Below are 16,667 nucleotides of genomic sequence, written 5' to 3'. Positions count from 1 at the left end.
TATCAGGCAGTGCAAAACTAAATACTGGCACTAGCAACCTCAAAGCATTTGAACCCCATTGACCAAGAGGCAAAGAATCCTGATTCCTTCCCTAGTTCACAGCAGAACGATAGCAGCAAGAACACAGCAATGAGAAGTATTAATTCAACATAAATAGCACTTTCAGGAATCACACTAGTATCTGCTTGGCAGAACATGCTTTCTTCCAAAGTCTCTGTCAGAAAAGCAAAACCTGTACAGCTAAGCTGGGCTTTGCTCTGCTCAGTGATCAATGCAAGGTCGTGTTCATGGTAGGTACAAAAGTGATGCCTCAGTCTCTATGTGGTACACAAGCAGCACATACTCTGTATCACAAGAGAGAAGAGGGACACTGTTTTGTACTCCAGCCCTTCTCTGTCACTGAGAGACTCTGAGACTGCTCTCCTTGATCCACATATGTGCCACTCCAAAGGTCCATTCCATTCACTATCTGAAAGTGATGCATGACAATGCACAGCATCCTTTGTGCTGAGGACATCATCAGTGAACTCCTTTTTAACTTACGGAAGCTACAGAGATACAGAACCTTCCATCTGCCTTAGGGATGGACAGGTGTCCAGGGAGAAGCCCTACAGGCTGAGATGTACAGCAGCACAAATCTTGCCGTGCTTCCAAAGGCATTTTTATGAAGGAGTAAAAGCTTTTCTGCATGAGTCTATCTGCTTCTCCAGGGTCCTTAACCTGTACATATTTCTTGCTTAAGTCAGTCTCTTTCCCTGCAGAGGTGATGAAGCCCATGTGGTGACATATGTGCCTGTGAAAGCAGCCTGATATTACAGGGGAATGATCAAGTCTCCCAGGCAAAGCCCCTACAACAGCAGTGGGTGAGATGTAAACAGTTCTGAAGTGATTAAAAAGGAAGCAAAAGAGTCTGTTATGAGCCCAGGCAGATTTCTCTCTTTTTTTTTGGTGGGACTTGGCACCCATGTTTAAAAGCATGTTGCTCAGAACTTACCAATTTTGTTTTTGCCTTCTTCGTATTTTACTCTTTGTAAGATATGGTGTACAATTCTACTTCTTGTAGCATTATTAAAGAAAGTATCTTTGTTGTGTATGATGAAGCTATACAAAAATACAAACAAAGGGCATGTCAGGAATATATAATAGTATGTTTAAAGCAAATATTGACTTCCATTAAATTCTAGAGCACACTAAAAATTTACAGTATGTGAACAAGTGCAAGGAAGATTAAAGGACATCAGACTCAGCGAGATGATTCACCAGATGAGATGATGTCAGTAACAGCCTTCACTCTCTAATGAAGAATTACCTGGACAAGCCTGGAGAAAGATCAAAGATATTTAAGCATTCATTATGATAAGCATCACTTTTAGATCATTCACTGAAAATGACAAAACACTTGCAGAAGAATTTGCAAAAGCATAAGATTTGTAAGTGCAGCTGTAGAAATTCACATTTGATTTCTATTTCAGGCTTCTTTATTATGCTTTACCATCAAGAGTCAGATGGAAACATCTACCTTACTAAATCACTCTTACTGAAAATACTATGTTAGAAAAGAGAAATATTATAAACTCCTATGTTTGGTCCTGGAAGTTAAAACACAGCAGAAAATTAGCTTTCAAAATCTACTTATAATATTATGTATGAATGCAGGTTCAATAGTTTAGACAGAATTGTGATGAGTCTAGGAAATTTAAAAAAAAAGAACACAAAATATATTGTATTGATGAGATTGGCTGGCATAATCTATTTTATACAGTTTTCTTAATCTCAATATAGATACTCAAGGAAAACAAGATATTTTAGCATATCATCATAACCACTGGAAAATGCAAACAGTGTAAGTGTTTAGAAATAGTTTCAACTTGTCAGTTTTACTGCTGAAGAATTCTTTTTTTACTGCTGAAGAATTCTTTTTTTTTTTACTGCTGAAGAATTCTTACAGTTGCTTGAGGTATGTAGGGCTTCAGGATAGACCATGAAAGTCATTTAGACACTTGAATAAACAGATAGGTAGATGGAGTTTCTGATGAAGGAAGCCCATGCATATATTGAGGAAACAAAATAAATTTTAAAATGTGGTCCTTAGTAACTGACTGAATAGAAAGGTTCATATTTTAAAAAATACTTTGAAGGTAAGATTGTTGTCCTCCTCTGTGTTGGTGAAGAGCTATGGAATTGAATAAACGGATAAATAAAATGGTAAAATCATAGAGATGTCATAGAGATACCAGCCTGCAGGACTGCACACTAGGCAAATCTGACTGTAACAGAGATCATCTTAAAGGGACTTCTGCATGGATTTATGTGACCTTCTCTTCTGCATAACATGGGACCCACTGCTCAGTTTTCCCCTCAGGTAATTTTACCCAAATGAAAACCCGCTTTTTCAGAATGAATCTTTACCCATAGGAAATCATACAAGGCGTTGCACCACCACAGTCATTTGGAAAAACAGGCAACGAGTCCAACTTCTGGACTTTGGGGACTCCCTATTCTCTCTCTTTATTATAAAAAAATCTCTGCTGAGTTTTCCATGCAAGACAATCTATAAGTTCCTTTTGTTCTGCTTCAAAGGCAGATAGTAAAAAAAAATCCCAAAGTAAAGGTATAAAAATTGCTCCAAGAGCACCATAATTAATTAAACTTGGTTTTCTAGAGGTTACTATCTCCTGTCTCCTTTCCCACTCCGCCCCAGATACTTATAGGTCATCTCTGTGTCCACAATCTACTCAGTATTGTGTTTCTGGCTTCGTTCCATATCCCTGCTATTCCCAAAGTCCTACACATGCCCTACAGTACCTATTGAAAGTCATTTGATTTTTGCATATTGGCTGACCACCATGTGTGTGCCAATTTACCAATAGGCTGCTACTCAACAGCATGTACAATTAGTGTGCACTGCCCACTGGCTTTTCTTTACAGGCACAATTTTCGGCCACTGTTCCATTTCAAGCTGCTGATACTCACAAAGTAAATTAGACTGTGCTTATCTTTTGAGACAGCTACACCTATACCAAATTTAGTTGAAAGTAACCGGTATGTAAAATAATAATTATTAGAAGGTTTGTGACAAAAAAGAAATACATAACTCTTAATGCTTAAGGAAATTGGATTAAAAAAACTACATAAATTCTGATGCAGATAGAACAGCATTATTTCCAGCTGAAGCTGGAGCTCTGTATTAGGGCATTTTAGTAGTAGCAGAAACAAATTAAAAGACAGTAATAAACCAGAAATGAACAGGTAGTGGTTTTCCCATTTTGTTTAATCTTATTTTAATGTCTGACTTTCCTCTCCAAGATCTTACCTCCCAGGCAGCATTGGATGTTAAAAAAACTGAAGATAACTTATGAAATCAAAATAGCACAGTAGTTTTTATTCTGACCTAGCTGTGAGTACTTGAAGGATTCAACTGAGAATTGAATCATCTTATCTGGGAAACTAGCAACACTGATCTAGGTAATACCAATAATGTTAATCTATTCTCCTTGTGATATAAGGTAATTTTACCATCTGTTATCATGAGTATGTCATACTGCAATTACAGGTAGTTATTTCAACCACTTTTCTGGAAAAGTATGTTAATAGCTTTTCTGCATTTAGTCACTTCTATTTTATCATATAACCATAGAATAGTTTCAGTTTAAAGGAAGGGATCTTTAAAGGTCATCTAGTCCAACCCCCCTGCAAGGAGCAGGGACATCTCCAATAGTACCAGGTTGCTCAGAGCTCCATCCAACCTGGACTTGAATGTTTCCAGGGATGGGGCATCCACCACCTCTCTGGGCAACCTGTTCCAGTCTTCCATCACCCTCATTGTAAATTTCTTTTTCCTTATATCTAGTCTGAATCTGCCTCCTTCTATTTTAAAACCATTACCCCTTGTCCTGTCACAACAGGCCCTGCTGAAGAGTTTCTCCCTGTCTTTCTTAAAAGCCCTCTTTAGGTACTGGAAGGTTGCTATAAAGTCTCCCTGGAGCCTTCTCTTCTCCAGGCTGAACAGCTCCAACTCTCTCAGCTGTCTTCACAGAAGAGATGCTCCAGCCTTCTGATCATCTTCGTGGCCCTCTTCTGGACTCACTTCGACTGGTCCATGTCCCTCTTATGTTGGGGGCTCCAGAGCTGGACCCAGTACTCCAGGTGGGGTCTCACGAAAGCAGAGTAGAGGGGGAGAATCACCTCCCTTGATCTGCTGGCCATGCTTCTTTTGATGCAGCCCAGGGTGTAGTTGGCTTTCTGGGTTGTGAGTGTACATTACCAGCTCATGTTGAGCTTCTTGTCCACCCAAGTCCTCCTCAGGGCTGCTCTCAATCTATTCTTGGCCCAGCCTGTATTTGTGCTTGGAATTGCCCTGAACCACGTGCTGGACCTTGTACTTGGGGCCTTGTTGAACTTCATGAGGTTTGCATAGGCCCACCTCTCAAGTCTGTCAAGGTCTCTCTGGATGGCATCCCTTCCCTCCGGTGTGTAGATTGCACCACACAGCTCGGACATGAATGAAAAAATGAGTCATGAGTGAAAAAAGGCAAAAATCAAACATTATGCAATCTTAAAAAGAAATAAGAACTACTTGTTTAAACAAACACTTCAGTCATTTGCATCCATTTTAAATTTAGCAATTGTGTTGTTATAGCTTTTGGTCTTACATGGCCAAGAAGGAACAAACAGATATGTGTGTGAAACAGATGTCAACACCTCAGTATAACAACTGCCATGAAGAACTCTGCCTACTCCAGAACTAGCTGAAGCAGTCCTAAACCTGTCAGTGTAAGAGCTGCAGAGGTTCTGCCCTGCCCATTCTTGTGCCAGTAAAAGACATCTGAGGGCAGGAGAGGGAGAGGAAAGGGAGAACTCATCATGACTAGAGTAGGCCAAGAACATGTCCTTCAGTGTTTTCCAACATTACTCATGGAGATATGGATGCAGAATTGATGCTAGAGTTCACCAAACATGAAAAATTAGTGTCAAAATGAGTCCTCTGGATGTTCTGGACTGCACCTAACAGTATCATTATTTTGGGATGGAATTGCATGTGTTAAAGGTTAAAAATAATCCTCATCTATTTTTTTTAAATATAAAAATCACAAAGTTTTTTCTTTTGTTTAACTCAAATATTCAGATAATTTCTGTGAAATTGTTTGTAGAGTAGCCCCAGAATGAGCAGTACTCAAGGGGGCAGAGAACTCTGGCATAGGAAATAAAAATAGACAGACATGAGTGGGAGGCAGTGAAAGGTTGAGAATATCTTAAGTAGTTGTAACTATGTGTTACAAAATCCCAGTTAGAAGTTGACATGAATTAGAACAATGTCAGGGAGGTTTCAATTTATCTCCAAAATCACAGGAGTTGCTCTTGTTGGGTGAGAATCATGCAGTTCAGTGCAGGATTTATCCCTCTCTACCACAATCCTTCTCTTCCACATTTTATGGGCATTTCTTCCAAAATTTTTCTGCTTTGTGTTGACTTCTTTTTGAATATGGGCGGTAAATCCATATTCACAGAATAGCCATCAAGGCTCTTTCATGGTCTACAGCATCCAATGAGGAATTCAGGGGAGAAAGACTTTCTCACTCTATGAAAAATCTCATCCTACAGATTTCAGTTAACAGGGGCCAGAGCTGAAGACATTTCCAAACTAGCTGTAGATAAACATTCATCAGATATTGCTGAGCTATAAACTGCACAAGGCAGAGGTTTTCTAGAGAGCTTTTTAACCCTTGTTCCTTTCAGATGGAACAGTTTCCTCAGCTGTTCTGTTCTGCTGCCCTTGTTATAATTTCAATATGCATAGGGGCTTGAATATTCATAAGAGCAATACAGCTTGTTTTCAGGCTCAGTAAGGGTTCAGGCTTTATTTAGGAGACAGTTGAGTTGAAGATTTTGATCACTTTGTCACCTCATTTGTAAGATAAAAAATAAGTAAGGATTAATACTCTATTATTTTTACTACCCATGATGTTAATGTGTAGGTAGATAATAAAGCCAGTGATTTGTTCCACAACAGTTATATCCATTAGCCTGGTCCTGTAAGCCTTGTTTGTGTGAGCTGTCCTTACTCAAAAGGAAAATCCCAGTGAAGACAATGAGAGCACTTCTGGCAGGAAAGGTTCCAGATTTGATCCTTAATTAAAGTCCCTTTTAAAAATGTCATTGTAGAAATATTGCTCTTACATTCACACTGTAAGCGACACGAAGAGTCAGTGAAGGTTAATTGCTTTGAAATTATATTTATAGCTTTCTTAATTAGACTCCGAACTGGAGATTTCAAACTATCCATGGACAACAAAGCACAGTAAAACTAACTGTCCTCTAAAGAAGGCCCTCAAATTAATGCAAATTCAACCAAGAACAAACTGTCAATGAATTTCTGTTCATACATTCTCTTTGGTAATTTTGCAGGTTGTACAAACCCTTTAGGGGTAAATAGAGCTCTTGAATTTTTGTCTAACACTCATTTGAAAAAAAAAGGAATTTAACTTTCAATTTATTTTGGAGAAGCAAAAGGCAGGAAAAGGCTATTTTCTGCTGTAATGGTAAGATATACAAGGCGAAAGCTGTACTCGTGGTCTGGTTACAAAGCTACAAAGTGATCATGTGTTCATGCATGTATTAACATGCATCTTTGCTCCACAGGATCCCCAGATCCTGAAACACTCGATGTCTGACACTCACCGTATGAAAAGGTTTGTTCCAAGCAAATGTCTACGCTGGAAGCATTACAAACTAAAAGCACAGATGTTGTATGAAGTAGTAATCACTATATGATAAGTGTATTCTTTAGTGCAGGAAAAGTGCCCATCCCTTTGCACTTGCAGACAAACCACTGGCAGTAGCTAGCTGTTGTTGGTTGAGGCAATAGCAGGTTTTACCTCATTTAACATCAGAGACAGAAAATAATCAGCTGTAGTAGTAGCAACAAGATAAGTCTGCAGTATTCCAGTGAGAATATTACCATATATTCCTGTAGTTTATTCATTTGAAAATGAGTATATTATTATCACTTTCTATTTATTTTCAGTTTGCCTGACTTTTAAGCCTGCAGCTGACTACTTTATTTATCTAAAAGAAAAATTTCATTAGTGGTTATCAGGAGATCATTTTTCACATTATTTGCCTAAAACAGGATCAATTTGGGATGAAGAATGTATTAGTGGCTTTGTCTGTTTTGTATTTGGCACATCACAGCCTCAAAACTGCTAAGGTAAAATAGAGAGTCATGAAAGTGCTGAATCTCTCCTCCACCTTCCTCTGCCCTTCGCCTCAGATCACCCTGCCACCTAAATAACTTTGTAATTTAAATTGGTTCACTCAGGAATATTCATCAGATATAGAATGAGCTTTGCGTATTTTTCAGGAATGCCATGTTTCATTCAGTTTGCCAGGCAATTAAAAGTTCCAGAATCAGAATACAAAAAACCTGTTACAGGGCATTTCCAAGTTTGGTTGCACAAAGATTTGTTTAAGAGCATGAGTCTTACAGAACTGTGATTCCTTGCTTACAGAAAGCCATTTGCAAATGTATAGTTATTATGCTGTAGGTGAATATAAACACAAGAATGACCAACCTGGTTCAAAAGTAAGTGTCCATGCAGCCCTGTACCTCGTCTCCAGTGGTTGCTGCTCCCTGACCCATTCATGATCTTGAGGTGCAGCAGCTCAGGGGGACAGGGGCATCTTAATGGGGATGGCATTGATTAGGGACAATTTGTGCATCAGAGAAAGCTTAAAATGTAACTCCATGCTGAGAGACGTGTATCTTGGAAATCTGACAATGATACAGGACGACATCCTCATGTACCACAAGGGGACATAGTACAAATGAGAATAACTCATTAACCTCTGGTATACAGGACCATTTTTGTTTAATTAATTCAGATATTTTTCCTAGTCCTCCTAATTGTGTAAAATTTTAATTTAATTTTCACTGAAGTAATAAATATTTATTTTAAGTGGTTTATTAAATTATATATTAGCTTAATATGTAACTAGAGAGTTTAGTACGTTTGGAAGAAAAATTTTAAAAAAAGGAGAAAATAGCTCCTGATATAAAGTTTGAAATCTCTGAACAGCAATTAAAAGCATTTTCCTAGCTAGTATACAGCTATCTAAGAAATTGCAGCTAATTACTACTGTTACTATTCCCAGCTGACTAGCAGCTCACTACATAAAATAACTAAGATGTAGTAGAAAAATAACTAATTATCATCATACTTGATGGAAAACATTTTTCATATATTGTGAATTGTGTATTCTTGCAACTGATAATTTTCAGAAGAAATGCTTTAGCATAAATAAAGCCCTTCCCAAGCTGTGGCAGCAGAAGAGAGATACTACTCGGAAGTCTATCCTGAAAATTATAATTTTGTATTCCACACAATTAAAAAAAAATGCTTGCCTCAGCCAGGCAGAGCTTCTTTCCTCCAAAAAGAGATTTCCTATTACTTAGGAAGTAAGATGAATTTAGGTCTTCTCTTGTACTGACAATTTTGTGATATACCTTATAAGGTAAGGGACAATCCCCTCAAAATAAAACCCGAAGCCATACTGCAGAAGTTATAGGCACATCTTATGAATACGATTCTTGCAGTTTTCTTCTTTGCCTGTTTTGGAGGGAGGGCAGATGGTTAGCTGTGTCTCTTAACACAAGTATAACTTTTTTTTTTTTTCCTGAAAGCTAGCCTTTCTCCACATCTGGCCTTTTTAATTTCAAAAATATTAATTCCTATTGAAAAAAGGTCTGATCAGAACTTGCTGGTTTTGGTCTTACCTGTTTTCCCTCCCAGACTCTGCATTGTAAGTACTGTTAATTATCTGTCATTCCATGCTTCTAAAAGCAGCTATCACAAATGAAGATTGTACTCATACAAAGTTTCAAATATCTTCTATATCATGCTGGAGACCTGGATGTGCAAATTGTGGCTAGATCAAAAAATATAAACTGCCTCTTCTTTGCTGAGGTGAAAAACTGCTTAGGCTATGAAGAAAGGAAGAAATAAGGAATTCCAGACTCAAACTGCAATATTTGAACAAACATCAAACATGGACAAGCTCATGTAAATATTTAAGGAACTATATTTTAGAAAATTAAATGCACATAAAATGAGGAGAGAAGGAAGAATTCTGCAACCTCCAGCTATAGTATGTGGTAAAACCCCCATTCTCAGGAGAGAGACTTTCACTGTTATTCTAGCCTACAGAATGATGTACTTGTTGAAGACAACGTGAACTTCAGAAGTAACTGCCTATGACAATTATGTAGACTCCAGTATAATTGCATTGTAATGGCAATATGGTATGCTAGGAGAACTCTAGCAAAGCCTTAACTACACCAAACATGAAAACACATGCATGGATTTTTCTTACCACTGACAAACTGCAAGCTAAATTATCATTACATTATTGTAGATGGCAATTCTTTATTTCTGCAGCTCAAGAATTTTAGTAACTATTTATCTTCACATTCCTAAAACAGTACTGTGGGGCTCCAGGTTAGAAATTTAAATAAAAGCCTTGACAGGTTTAAAAAAAAATTATATTCAATTAGCAACTTTTTTACTTGTTAAAAAGCAAGTAAAAGCTTGTGTAATGCAACAGTGACAACTGAAAACTGAAGCTTTCATCTAATATGGTGCAGGATTTTATCAACTTTGGAACGTTTCCGTTACTGTTCTGAGTAGGCGACAACTATCAGTGCTGCCCTTGTGAAGGTTATGACACTTAGCAATGGGTAGAGGTGAAAGAGAAATAATTTTCTTAGTGACCAAATCCTCATCTGGCACAACTGATGGAGACAATTAAAAATGCCAGTCACAGTAATTGCTACTGTTAATATGTGTTGGGATAAACATAAATTAAAAAATCCATTTCTACTCATGCTTCCTCCATGTTTGGGGATAGGTGGGCAACTTTATTACCGGCTCGTTATATACAGATCTTTCAATAGCATATTTACGTGTATCTTGGAAGAAGCAGCAATTTGCACAAAGTAAGTGAATCCCAATATAATAAACTTCTTGACTGTTAACTAGTACTAAAAAAAAAAAAAATCATTCTTTTTCACTCTACATTTCCAATTATTTGATACCCATACTCCACAAACAAAGATTAAAACCACATTCTGAAGATGTTCCTGAAATTCTCTGCTTAGCAACACACCCTGAAATTCATGGAACAATTAAAACTCCTGCATGCAACTCACTAGACGAATATTGAACAAGTCATTGTATTTCAAAATTTTAGTGAAGCAGAATAAGTCAGACACAGCCAATAGGCTGGAGTGTGATAGGAACAGGAGAATCCTGTCAGAGACAGCATCTTTTGGGAGAAGGAGGGCAGCTCTGACAGCATTTTATCAGTCCCCATACAAAAGGAATGGAAGACTACACAGAAAGGAAAACAGAAAGTGTCAGGCCTGCTGGGGAGTAGAGCTTCAAAGTCTTCAATGACGTAAAAGAAGTGCCAAACAACAGCAGGAATGTTAATGAAACTAACACAGTATTTAATAACAACCCCCTGCCAGTTTACCAACACAAACATGAGCAAGGCAGAAGAATGAGAAAAATATTCATGTTCATATATACCAATTCTCCTTCCAGCCACAAAAAAAAAAAACAAACTTCCTTACATGCTGTAATTTTAAGGGAAGTTAATAGTTAATATTACTATTAACAATAATATAAACATAGACATCACAGTTTCTTCATTTTTTTAATTATCACAGCTCTATTCTTGAACTAATTTGCACCTACTTGTCCTCTTGCAGGGCACAATAACCAACCCATATTTTGCTCAAGTATTGGAAGACTCTGTAGTCTGAACCTGATGTCTATTCAGGGCACAGACAACTAGTGGAGATAACCCTGGTTGATGACTGGTGCTAGAAAAAGACTTCTACTGCTATTTCCCTGGAGTTTTGCACCATTAAAGGTCCCTTCCAACCCAAGCTATCCTATGATTCTATGACCTGATTCTGCTTTTCTTCTCTATTTGGAAAGACACTACTTATGGCAGAGGAGGTCTATTTTATTCATTCCTACTGCAGCTAATACATCCAATCCCTGACAAATAGTTCGTTCAAAGCGAGGCATTTAAGAGCATTACCTCAACTCGTTTTCTCTCTGAATAAAATTTCAGATTTTTAGAATTTGAGCTGCCTGTAATTCATTCTGTGTTGTATGAGTCTTCTGTTAGTACCTTGGTCGTTGCTGCCTATTCTTTGTGATTTTGTTCTTAGGTAGGCAATGATTGTTTCTGATGTTACAAACACTGTAACTACCCGTAAGTAGTACTTTTTCCAAACTTCGACAGCCAAATTTTCTCCAAAATTTGACAGCCTTGAAATTCAACGTGGGATGTGAAACTCATGTGGGGATTTTTCCAGTTTGCATTTTGCAAGTGAATAAAGGCTTCTAGTAGTCACATGATTTCTCTAGTGACATTGGTGCAACACTGGTGCCATTGGTATGCTTGGACATGTGTCACTGATAGGTCTTAACACCGACATTTTGCAAGCAGGTTTGCTTACATAAAAATAAAAGACAGAGAAATGCAAACAAAATTACATTAACTGCTTTCTTTAGAGTTTTGTTTGTTCCACATTTGTAACTAGGAATGAAATGCAGTATCAGTTTATTTCAACCATTAGTATTAGAAGGACTAATTTTGATTATGCTAAAGACATAGAAATGCTGAAAAAGACATTTTAATCACAGCTTTAAGTGACAAAGAACAACTGCAGTTCTGACCCAAGAGAGAATTAGCCATTTGACTACTTTAGGGATGTAATTGAATTTCCAGAGAATCAAGAGGAACTTTTCCATTGATTAATTTTGGCTTTGAGCTGGACCTTTAATTATTAGAAATGCAGACAGACTTTATGCTCTCTCAGGACTCTCTTTTTTCTCCCTTTGTGTGGCAAAGAACTAATTTGAAGCCACTAGTCTTTAAGATATGAACTAAGAAATTTATTTTTTCCAAGATGAATCCAGAAGGAAAAGTTTTCATCTCATAATTAAGATATAATAAAATACTCACTGATGGATCCTTTGTTGGCTGAATGGAGCAGTATAGCAGTCATTCTCCTCCAGATCTGGCAGCGTCTCCTTGTCCAGTTTCATTGGCTTTCTAGGTAACCATCCTCGAAACCTGCTTATTTGTTTCTCGATCCTGCAGCACATGAAAAGTGTAAGCATTTCAGATAGTGTTTTTTCATTACATTACAGAGTACTTGGAAAGAACAGATGCTGGCAAACTAGGCCACTTAATATTTACAACTAGAAAAGAAGCAATGTCTTTTGACTTTTTTGAGGCAGACCAAATTATACATGCTGAACCTGATTATTTAATAACCAGCTTTCAGCAGAGGAGCGTCTTATTTTGTCTCCACAGAAAAGCAGCGCTGATATACATGCTGCTGCAAACCTTATTAAGCCCAGTAAGCTCTTGGCAACTCTCTAAACCTTTATTTCTCAGCTTTTCAGTTAGCTTAAATTCCAGGCTTAATTGACACATTAGACTTTGGACAGGTGAACATTAGAACAGCAGAGACTGCAACAGAGAGCTTTGGCAGCTAAATCCCAGCAAGTTGCATCCCTTTACTGCTCTCTGTATGGATTCTTACCTTGCAATTGATGCTATAAAAAAACCAGGCTACTGTGTTAATTTGATTCAATTGTGGTGTCTTGCAATACTACAACCTCCATGAAACCAGACTACTCAGGGTATAGATTAATAGCTGATGCTACACAGATTCTTACACTTGGAAAGAGAAAGCAAATTATGATCAAGCTGGAGAAAGGGCAGATTTAATTGCAAGTGCACTCATGCAAAGATGCATGCTGAAATTAAGGGAAAGGGAAGAATCAGAGCTGATTGGAGAAGATAATCTAAATCAAATTCAAATCCAAACTAAAACATTATCATGAAAAACACGTAAGAAAGATGAGATGTGTCTGGCACAATGACCCCTACTCTCTCAGAAGTTCCTAACACCTTCAAGTCCTAACTGGTGATCTCTGCCTGCAAAAATCATAGATTACAAATTTTGGACTATGCACATACTTCAGTAACTGGATTAGTCTTTCTAAGACTGGAGCTAAAAGGCATGAATTGAAATCTTTTGACATTTAAATCCAGTTCTGGATGAAGTTCAGAGACTGGAAATGTAGTTATTTTTTCCTTCTGTTGACAGAAGTCACCACAAAAACTCTATGACCAGAAAATGTGAGCACTGCACAGTCACTCTGAGGGAGGGCAATCCATACCCAAGCAGCTAAGTGTGGGGGAAAGTGACATGAAATTATTGCATACTTTCATTTGAAATATATATAATATTTCCTGAAATATTCAGCCTTCTCCCATCAGGTATTTTTATCTTGGATAAGGAAGTGCATGTTAATTTTTAAACATGGGCACATTTTAAAATTTTAACCAAATTAGCTCTACTTGTTTTGGTACCATTTGTGTATTCTCATTCTGAGAACAGCATGGTGGTGGGGGGTAAATTTACTACCAGGACTGTTTGGAATAACTGGAATGTGTATGCCAACATAATGTAAGATTTATCCTAATTAATCATAAACTCTTCATGGGCAGAGTTTGCACTGGCCCAGCAGTTCAGAGCACAGGAGGAGGTAGTTTGTAAATGTCTGTGCCCGAGTGCAGGCGAGATGTCAGATCCCAGGGCTGTAAAGAGCCCGACGAACTGCAACTCTACAGTTGCAGCACTCAGCCTGACAGCCTTGAGCTGGTCTGCGCAGACACTGATAGGAATGGCAAGGGAAAAGTAAGCTCTCTACAGGGGAATTCCCTGTCTCCTGGCCTCCAGTTTTTCCTCTGTAAAGGCCACAAGCCCCGCATTACACTATATATTCAGCAGGCTTAGTGTTTCTGGGTATGGAAAAAGGAAGAGGAATCTGGCAGAAGGGCTTTCTAAATATCCCATTCCATGCTTATTTGTTAACTAAAGTGATTTGAATTCTCTAAGCTATTAACATCCTTGCAAATCTGCAATCCTTTCCTATTCATCATGCAAGTCAATGTGCACATTTGAGATATGTGTGCCATAGGTTTATCACAGCACACATGCACACAGGCAGACACAGTGCTTTCCCCACTTAAGAGCAATGCATTATTCATGTTGGCTTCTCACTGAGTGTATCCAGAATTTTACTGGCTTGCCATTCCCAAAGCTCAGATTACTTGGCATGCTCAGTGAGCCGGCAAACAGTTCTGAGAAGGCTGCAAAGCCTTTCTGCAAGGCCTAGAACATACAGTACAGCAAAGCCATCCTTAGAGAAAAAAAACCACCTTAGTTATCTCCTTGGAAAAGAAAAATAACCAAATTCTTAAATTGCCTCCAGCTCATCCAGCAGTGCCACCAGCCAGCAGCACAGGCTTTGTACTCTACACGAGTATTTATAAAAAAAAAGCTGAAAGAGTGGTGTTAGTGTTAACAAACACAGACATACAGTGTTAAAAATCTACTGTGTTTTATCACTTCTTCAAGGCTAATTCATGTCTCACTTTCCCTTCATGGAGAAGCTTATATACTCAGCTGAATAAGGGAACAGTGTTGGGAAAGTAGAGCAACCTACACAAGAGCAAGAGAAGGCATGGAGTGATGAGGCACTGTAGAGTTAGGCACACAGAAAGAGGAGAGTGAAAGACCTGATCATAGTATCATTCTTTAATTCCTTCTTTAAAAACACTTATTAGCCTCATAAGGCTAACATTCACACAGTGTCTCAAAGACAGAGTCTCTTCCACTTCAAGCCTGTCCCCACTCTCCAAGTCTAGTCATTACTCAGTATCCTCTTTCTGAAGATACATACTGTGCTTAACTCACACAAAGGATTTATCAAGTAATTTAAAAGAAACTGTTTTCTCACTAGGAAGTAGGGTAGGAATAGGATCATTTTTCAAAGGAAAGAGGAAGGTAGAAAAAAAAAAGGTTTGAATTGAGATTGGTTTTTATCTGTGGGTCAGCCTTGATAGAGCTTTACACATCTCGTAGTGCTAGATATTGTCTTAGTTTAGTTTTTAATCACAATACTGGGTACCACAATGCAGGTACTGCAAACGTACCCAATACGCCTCCTTTCCTCTAAAATGTATTAGTGGAGTTTTGTTATTTGAAATTTTGATATCATTAGAATTTTTCATAGAAAAAAAATCAAATCAAGTTGACAAGTTGCAAGTGACCTGCTCTGGGCTTTGCCTTGTAACAAAAAATCGTCTTTAAAATAAATTTTGCCCTAATGTCAATATAAAGTTTGGCTTGACTGAAAAAATGGACCAAGACTTCAGTTACTTGTAATCTTCACTGAACTAGGAGTAGAAGAAATAGATACTTTTATTGAACCTCTATATCTGAGTTTCACACAAATGAAAATAAATCTGAATAGCATAGAATCATAGTATAGAATATGTTTTCTTTTTTCCCACTGAGACTATTCAGTTATAGCTTTTTCACCTCAAATAGTTATTTCTAGACCTGAACATAAAAATTGAATTTAGCCAAGTATTCTCATCACTCAGGAACTAAAATACCAGGAAAATATTATACATATTTCCATTCTGACTTCAAATTGCATCCTGATTCATTAGAAAATGAATATAAAGCAAAACTTCATACATCACATACAAATGTTAGAATCTTCACCTACTCCTTCCTATATATCACTTTAGTCAAAGCAGCCATGTCTCAACTAAAATTAAGACAAATTCTGAAGTTAACAGCCACTACAGTATTTATTGTAAGGTGAGGATGGAAAGTGGGAAACATCAACAAGCTTTAGAAGAGCTGTGTGCATCTATTAGCCTGTGCCAACTAGGTAAAATGCTTTAACTCCAAAAAAGAGCCCATTTGGTGATAATTAATATAAAGAAGTAAATACTATAATGTGAGATCACTAGCATACTGTGATGGAATTTAATGTACAAAATGCTTTTTAATATGCTCATGCAGCAGAGTGATAATGTGATTTATTTTCCCATGGATGTTGATCTACTAACATTATCTGCAAAGTGATACAGCTGTTTACTCCAAAATGCAGATTTTTCAAATTTAATTCTTCTCTCTCAGAGGTTCATGGGAATATTTTCACTGACCTCTGAGTAACACAGTAAATCAAATGCTAAACTCTTTTGAAAACTGCATCAAGAGCACTGTGGCATTAAATGCCAACATATGATCTCATCTTTACCAAGCCTATATATTTTTTAGGCTGTTTGGAGACATTTCCATTTAATTGTCCAAGGTATCAAAAAGAAAATACGAACTACAGTACTGGAACTTTTTTGTTGTAGCAAGTCGGACATAAACCAGGCATCAAACATAACCTTAAAGATATTTAATAATTGAGTGAAGGCACTTCAAAGATTCTTGAAAAATACTCATGTCTGAATCTCAGTAATGTTACATCAGAGGTGAACTTGGTTCTTTGCCTTCTTATCCACCAACAAAGTACTAAGCATCCCCGCAGAGGAAGCAATGAATAAATAATGCCATCAGTATTACAAGTAAGCAAGGTGCATGGAAATGAAAAAAAAAAAGCTGTAACTGTGGTATTTTAACTCAAAAAACTCCCTAATGAGCTACATGAAAAGAAAGAGATACAATGCTTGCATTAACACACTTATTCTTCTTTAAAAGTCTCCAT

At 37.5% G+C, this 16,667-nt stretch overlaps 1 protein-coding gene across 1 annotated transcript in view; it reads right to left on the bottom strand.

The window, feature by feature from the left end:
- The window catches only part of ANO4 (anoctamin 4), a 124,613-nt gene that overhangs the window by 51,299 nt on the left and 56,647 nt on the right, over positions 1-16,667 (bottom strand). The window contains exons 8-9 of the mRNA XM_086740075.1: positions 12,040-12,171; positions 995-1,101 (exon numbers count right to left, since the gene is read on the bottom strand). Coding sequence (XP_086596201.1) covers positions 995-1,101; positions 12,040-12,171 — 239 coding nt within the window. The remainder of the gene's footprint in view (positions 1-994; positions 1,102-12,039; positions 12,172-16,667) is intronic.

Source organism: Chlamydotis macqueenii, chromosome 1, assembly GCF_036417535.1.
Source record: "Chlamydotis macqueenii isolate bChlMac1 chromosome 1, bChlMac1.mat, whole genome shotgun sequence".
Lineage (NCBI taxonomy): Eukaryota > Metazoa > Chordata > Aves > Otidiformes > Otididae > Chlamydotis > Chlamydotis macqueenii.
Note: the sequence above shows the minus strand (reverse complement) of the source record. Positions and strands in the feature narration are given on the sequence as shown.